This window comes from Vanessa atalanta, chromosome 17 (assembly GCF_905147765.1).
Source record: "Vanessa atalanta chromosome 17, ilVanAtal1.2, whole genome shotgun sequence".
Taxonomy (NCBI): Eukaryota; Metazoa; Arthropoda; class Insecta; order Lepidoptera; family Nymphalidae; genus Vanessa; species Vanessa atalanta.
The window spans coordinates 1,774,223-1,782,570 of NC_061887.1; the positions used below are offsets into that span (position 1 = coordinate 1,774,223).

At 32.6% G+C, this 8,348-nt stretch overlaps 1 protein-coding gene across 1 annotated transcript; it reads left to right on the forward strand.

Annotated features, from left to right (window-relative positions):
- Positions 1-307: 307 nt before the first annotated feature.
- Positions 308-7,739, forward strand: LOC125070276 (pupal cuticle protein 36-like). Its single transcript, XM_047680070.1, has 3 exons — positions 308-338; positions 1,242-1,854; positions 7,235-7,739. The coding sequence occupies exons 1-3, from the start codon at positions 330-332 to the stop codon at positions 7,534-7,536; spliced, it is 924 nt and encodes a 307-aa protein (XP_047536026.1). The 5' UTR covers positions 308-329; the 3' UTR covers positions 7,537-7,739.
- Positions 7,740-8,348: the final 609 nt, after the last annotated feature.

An 8,348-nucleotide genomic window follows, 5' to 3' on the forward strand; every position in this document is an offset into this window, starting at 1 on the left:
ACCATAAATAAACGATTGAGTAAATTAAAACAAAAGAAAAAAAAAGTATAAATATTTAAATAACAATTAAATATAGAACGCTAAATAAAAATTAGCAATAATTAAAAATTATTTACTACCAAAAATGTGCAACATATGGCAGAATTCGTCCCTTACTCGCACAATCTATAAGGGAGACCTCACTGCCGTGATGCGTTATGTATGGCCGTGATACCATTTTCATCAAGCATTCTAAGCCAAGGAGGTATATAACCATCAGATCATCAAAGCAGAGCACAGTTCATCGCAAACCATCCAAGACGCATCATTGAAAATAATAATATTTCAATATGAAACTGGTGAGTTTAAGATAATATTAATTTCTTTGTAACGAGGTATCTGCTCTATATGGATTCCCTTGTTTCGAAGGTTGGGTGTCCGTTTTTCGCAACATTCCAAATATTTATTGAATTGTATGAGATTTTAATTTTTATTATGTTCCTGAGGGAATGTAATAATTCGAACATTCTTATTACAATTCTTTAAAGGAATGATTTAATTTCAATTCATAATTAACGTACAAAACCATAAGTAACAGACCCCCCCCCCCAAATTATATCTTTAAATAACCTGAATGTAAGTCTGTTCCTTAAAATATTTTACTATGCTATTATTCGTAGCGTTTCCTGGAATATCTGAGTTCTTCATATATTTTTATTAAAGTTTTCCATCGTCATTTTCAAAGTAGTTATTCTAGTTCTAATTACAAATTTTAGAGTGGATTTTTCTTCTCATCGTTAAAAATTCATTTGATTTTGGTTTGGCTTGTAGTTCTTACAAGTTTACGAAGGCAAGAAAGCCAAGTCAAGCCTTAAATAAAGTCAATATCTGTAAATTAAAAAAAATCTTAGTTGACAATTAATTTCCTAAATATTGACTTTTCACGAAATTATTGCCTAGGATGTAATTCCTATTTTACGAAGTATGAACAATACAAATGCTTACGGGCCTAACATTTAAGTTTGTTGACATTTATAGACCTCGACCTTTCATAGAAAATGGCTTAGATTCGTTATATAACTTTTACCATAGATATAAAACGATATATCTACAGTATAAACTCATTTTCTTTTATTCATGTATTTCTTTTATAAAATATCAACCAACTTATCCAACTTTAAAGATGAAATACAAATTTCTTAATAGAAAGTATGTAGGAATTTCAGCTCAAATTTTGTAATAATTTTTTTCTTCAATTGCAGTTAGTAGTTGCTGCTATCCTCGGTGCCTGCTCAGCAGCCCGCCTTGACAATGCCTACCTCCCTCCTAGAGGAGGCGCAGGTGCAGGATATGGTGCAGGATCTGGAGCGGGAGCTGGTGGTTTTGGAAATGGTTTCGGTAGAGGCGGAGCAGGCGGTGCCGGATTTGGTGGTGCCGGTGCCGGAGCTTACGGCGGAGCTGGCGCCGGCGGTTTTGGAAACGGTGCTGGTTTCGGAGCTGGAGGAGCAGGCGCAGGAGCTGGTGCTGGCTCTTACCAAGGTGGTTTTGGAGGCAGGAGTAACTCAGCTGATGCTAACGCCCAAATTCTAAGATTGAACAACGAAGTCACAGCCGAAGGATTCTCTTATGATTTTGAAACTTCCAATGGTATCAGAGCTGATGCGTCTGGTGTTGCAACCAATGGCGTCCAATCTCAAGGTAGCTTCGCTTATAAGGGCGATGATGGCCAAGACTACAGCATCACCTACACAGCCGATGAGAATGGCTACCAGCCACGTGGTGCCCATCTGCCAACCCCTCCCCCCATCCCTGAGGCTATCTTGAAATCCCTGGAACAGAACGCCCGTGATGAAGCTGCTGGCATCGTTGATGATGGTAAGTCCTTCACCATTTATAATATTTTCCTTCAAAGTCTTACGATCATTTAAAATGAAGATACTTTACAAGTGCATTAACTTTCCGCACCGCTTTACTTGCCAGAAATTTATACTTCAACGAGCCGACAAAAAGTAGCAATAGTATGAACATCCGTGTTTTAAAACTTCTTGCAAATATCGCCTCACCTCTTGTATTTGGCACCCGAAACAAAGTCGGAAAGCCACTTTCACGATAATTATATTTACTAAGAAATATTAAAGTCATAGATTTTTTTTCTAAGGATCTTGTTAATAAGTTAGGTAATATTAATAGCTCTGTATGGTAACGACTTTTTGTTCGATCATTATATAATTTATTAGGTCAATAATTATGAAATAAAACGTACATAGGTTTTTTGCTTGGCCTACAAAAAGCGCTCACTTGTCTGATGATACAAAAAAATAAAACGAGCTGTCAAATTGGTACACATTAAACTCCCGAGGAGTTTTTCTACTGTATTCACTAAAAACACTAAGTCGACTACTGGTATAAAAAAGATCGGAGTAATTTCAACCAAATATGGTGAATAATCTCATAACCTTGCGTTGCCTGTTAGTCCTTTAGTAATTTGTAAAGTGACAATGATTTTTAATCAGATGAGACTAAATAATTCTTAATTATCTACGGAACCATTTTGGCATTTTGTTTAATCTTTAGTGTCTGAAAAAAGAAGTTTTTTACATGAATTTTCAAGTGCCATTATATTTTTGATATATTTTACAAACTGCTACAAGAATCTAGAAATAATAAAACAAAAAATAAGGTCACCCTACTGATATAATATGTAATGGAAGACACTTCCAGTTGCAACAGTTCGCGTGATCGTTAGGAACCAATCTGGGGCAGATGGTGGTGCAGAGGTCAACCTTTAATTGTCTCATACCGCAACTGGTAATCATAATGACAGCTTTAGATATTCTAATTTAGCTTCGAAACATCTATGTAGAAACATTTAACGGTGTTCATTTTCAATTTTTTTAGTCTATATATATTTTGTAACGGTCTGATATTTTATATTAAGACTTAAAACTCTCCAAGATATATAACTAGTTACGAATATCGTGAATATTACGTCAGTCATTCATATCACAAATCGTTCGAATGTTGGCGTCGTGACCACTATCCGTGTTCAAGGCGTGGCGAACAGCACCGATGTGCTCACATCCTTTAAAAAGGTTATTCCTTAAAGTGAAGGTATGGGAGCGTTGGCGGACGATCTATTTACTGATTTAAATAATAGACGAAATCGTGACGTGAACGAGGGAATTCCGAATATCACAGAATACGTTCATCGCAATTTTCTAATTATTTGTCAAATACATAATAACGTTACGAAAATTCAGTTTCGGTATAAATAATTAGACGTAAACAACATGAAACTGTTCGTGTTATAATTTTATATCTATCATAATATTATACAAAGTATGACAGTTAAATAGCGTGCTCACTGGAGATGCGACGTTATTAGAAGTTATAATGTAACATTACTTCATCTTAAACGGGATCTCAGAGCTGACTAAACAACGATTACTTTCATATTATTATTTATGACGATCACGTTATTGGTGATTGAGCTTCGATTAAATCATATTGACTAATATGATGTAATATATCTAAAATTATTTACAGTATTTCTTTAGATAAATATTTCGTCTATACCACATTAGCAAATAGTAGCAACAATGTTGTATTTCACAATGAATGCGTTTGAAAATTAAGGGCTGGTACAGTAATTCTAACTCTTGCATGAGAATTCGCATTATGACCGTTTGCGAAATGAGATGCACTGCCTTATTTTGTAACGCCATATTTACTTGATAGTTCTACAAAAGGAAAAACGAATGGCTTACGTGATGTACTATAATATTATTCATAAAATAAATGCGCTTAAAAGTCATTTTTAAATATAAGAAATATTAATGGTCCAAAGATTGACCCTGCGGTTTTAAGGACTTTATCTTGAATTTATTTATTTTATTCTCGTATTATCGAGTTATTCCATCTTCACGAAATAATTGTAACGATTGACTTACAATGAAGTGGAAACGATTTCGACACTTCCGTTTATTTAACCCTAAGATGCAATCGTCTCGTGACAAAGTTGTTTAACGTAACAAGGAACGTATGGGAACCGTTAACAAAGACGATAGAGGGTTATCTTGCGCGTCATGTGTTAAATCGTTCACTTAGAATATTTCTCACATTTGTTCAGAAATGATCATTGCGAGTTCAACTTTTTCTGAAGAAATATTCTTAATGACCGAATGGTTATTTGAAATATCGGATTTCAAATTTGTTATCGATGTTTTACGATTTAAAACGAGGTTTATTTATCTATTAATGTAACGCTGTCTTTGTGTTTAAATTTGCGAATATCGTTATGAATATAATTACTGTCAGAGGTGATATAGTTTTTGATTTTATTATATAAAATGAAAGTAATAGCATTCAATATTTTCAGTAGTGGGTCACTTTTAAGGATATTTTTAGAGCTTATTCCACAAAGTCACTTGGCGATATCAAATGAGAACATAGTGGTACTTAATTTAATCCATGATATTCAGTTTGTATGTATACTCTCAACTCATCTCGCCTTCTCTCTCCTATATAATATTTTAAAGGCACTAAATCGACAATTTATTTTACATCCTTTTCTAATATATACACTGACTAAGATCACGTTATTATAAAATAAATTCAATTTTAATCTCCTTTAATCTAAACGTACTCAAGCTTTGCGAGAATGTCTTATAATTTTTAACCGGGTCAAATCCTTTATGTAAGCTCCCATCCATAATAATCTCCCGCAATTGCATAATTAAGATTTTATAATATTTAATTGAAACATTACGCTGGGAACGTTTTTAACATTTTTTTTAAATTAATTAAATTCCATACAGAACAATGAGATGGACCAATTGTTAACAGAACGTAAACATTTACGGAAGATTACGGACTAAAACAAACACCAACAAAATTTCATTTGCTTGTAATTTATTTTGTATTCGATGTAAATCTCCAATATAAAGATGCATACATTGCATTGTTTCTACCAACCTGTTACTAATTATTACCACAACTACCCTAATGATTGTAAGCTCCGAACTCCTCAAACGATAGGCGATCTGAGCCCTGCTATGTTTATATGGTATACAATGATATATACAATGTTTATTTTTCATTTTGATAGAAACATTTTTAAGCCTTATATTATTTGTGTCTTGATAGCATTTTAAATGAATTAAAACAAACAGACCAAGTTTATTACCCAAGTGTGCGTGAAAGCTACGCTTGATACTCGCTAAACTTCATTTTATTCTACTAGTGTGCGTGTACTTTGTGACCAATAATCCTTTTTTTTTGTGACTAGTTCTCAGCTTTGACAGTCTATCCAGACGTGTAGAAATATAAGTAGATATCTGATGTATAATTGAATTTAAAAATAATCTACAATTGTCGAAGAGAAAAATTATTTTGCAAGATTTATAGTAGCAACATACACCTGTAAAATCTACCTAATTTTATTGAGTAGTTTTATGATTACGCGTCGAAATAAGGAAGACGTTGCCCAGGTATTATTTCCACATATTTTAATGTTAATAGCACTCGTGTCAACCGCAAGCTGGTAGGGTCAGATAATTTGTCTTTCATCGTTGTCTGTTAAACATTTAAATATGTAAAATAATTCTATAGACGTTTATATTTGTATATTTCAATAGATGCAATGAAACGAATACATTTTTATCGTTTAAGCATTCGTTTTAAAAAAACATCGGTAATTAATACTTACCATGTTAAGTTTCATGTCAAAGATCATTGTGAAGTATTTACATTTGTCTATAGCTAAATGTTTAATATGTAATATTATATTGTACACAAATACATACATTAGAGAAGAGCTTGGAGTTAAATTTGTTTTGAAACTGAATAGCTACAGATTTTCTTGTCGATTCTTCTCGGTAGAAACTACATTGCGAACCGGAGATAGCTTAGTATTAAAATACTTCAAAAATTCTTTAATAAAATATATTTTAATGGTATAAAACATAAGGTTGCTCTAGTTAAGTAAAAGGTGTGAATCTTGTAAAGGTCAGGTTAAAACTTGTAAGTCGGAATTGTTACCGATCAAAACCTTGAATCGCTTTCGGAAGAGACTGTCCCGTGAGGCCAGTAAGCGGTCGGCTGATGTTACATATTAACAACGAACAAATATTTAACGAGAGGGTTTGACATTTATTAATAAGTTATTATTATTATACTTTTTATAATCTGAGAGCTCGAGATTTCATTCGGAATGTTTTTATCAAAATTAAGTAAAGTAAAGTTTAGGTTACTAAATATAATATTACTGGTGGCATCACAATATGCTTACAATATGATATATACCTATAAAATATTGATAATTTCATTGTTTTCATGTAATATGTAGGTTATGTACCTACTTATATTATATATGGTGCAGTACCTTTCAGTTTGTTTCTTCTATTCATAATAAATACTAAATAAAACTGACAACAGTACGTATTCATCTATATGTGTGTATATGTGTGTGTGCTATAAGTATTATGAAAGATTAGAAATCTTAATTTTTAATATTTTATTTCATATCGGACATTAACTTAATAAGTCGAATAGTTCTTCTTAAATATCTTATTAAACACTTTACATAAATTCTTAAAATATTATTATTAACAGCGTTTTGTATAAACTCGTTTATCGTCATTTTAGGAGCTCAACAGTAATCATCATAGCAATTTAGATTACATGTGCGTGTGATACATTGTAAACGAAATGTACGTTTTGTAATTTAAAATAATTTAAACTTGCTATCAGCTAGTTAAAAGGTGTATTTATGATAAGTAGTCGTCGTCCATTAGTCGAAATTCGACCTTAATGCCTTGCAAATAAAAATGACACTTGAAGTAATAAAAGTATAAGGTACACTGTTTGAACTTCAATTCTATATGACTTTTTTCGGAGCTGTTATTTTTTAATAATTCAAAATCAGGCTGAGCTATGCTTCAGCTGACAAACTCAAGGAAATGTCACAAATGTTAAATTTGGCAGTGTAGACGTGAACAATATATGTTTTATTCGATTAAATATATAATATATTCGTAACATATTATACAATGATTGTAGCTTTCTGCACTCTATATCGCAAAATACTTTACTCCAAATCCACGATGCTTCCGTGTACATACTCTTTACATATTAATATAAAGATATTATATTTATACCAGAACTTAAAACAATTATTATTATTAGGTTTAAATTATTCGTATAATAATCGATTAGTAACCAAATGTCATTTTAAATGTAATGCTTTCCTTTTTAGGCTCATACCGCGGTGAAGGCGCTGGCAACGGCGCTGGTTCCTACTCTGGACAAGGAGGCTACTCATCCCCATCAAGCCAATATGGTGCTCCTTCTCGCGGCTTCGGTGGCGGTGCTGGTGGTTCCTCCGCTTTCGGTGGCTCTTCTGGCAGCTCAGGTTTCGGTGGCTCCACCGGTGGCTCAAGTTTCGGCGGATCTTCCGCTTTCAACGGCGCTGCATCTCGCCAATACCTGGCCCCCAACGCTGGATCCAGAGGCTCTGGCAACGGCAACTTCAACTCCCAAACCGGATACCGCTACTAAACGAGGGACAAGGAAATATATTAGCTCAGTTTTTCTACTACGAATCAATATTTTGGTTAATATCTGAAAGACCACCGAATTTGCACAATTGACAACTCGAATGATAACATCGTGTTTCGTGATGTTCGTAACAAAAACTTGGCTAGTAATTTTACGTGAAGATAAATTGTTATTTTATTTTTAGCGCCCTCTGTTGACGATGACAAAACAACGAATTATGCTGTGAACGGTTTATGTTATGCCCTGTATATATGCTAGGCAGAATCAAAGAACTTGGCTTTGCACTGCCGTGCACCGACTCAATACTCAATCGTCTATTTACTAAGTCTTTCTTATCTCTCATCTTCATTAATGATCTCAAATAACATTCTGCGTTCTTACATTTCACTCCTTGTTAAATAATTTTACATATAAGTTCTAGGTTTTTAAAAGGCTATGTAAATGGACAGTTCTAGACGTAAGTTGAAAAAAATGTATAAAAAAAGTAATAAACATTAGTTTATAACGATTGTAAATATGATACGTAATGAATTAAAGTTATAGAGCAAATTTATTTTATTTTATTTTACGTACACAATAATTACACAAATTATCATTAAATTAAACTAAGTACTATAAATAAAGATAAATTTAAATATAAAAACTATTTTAAAATCATTCGAGATTTAAAAATGCAATATTTCAGCTATGACTTAATGCAATTTTTTTTTAAATATTTTGACACAAAGAAAGAAACATTCATCCATAAATATATTTTTTTAAATTTTATAATACTAAGCTCTCCAGATAAAAAAAAACCTTATAAAAAGATA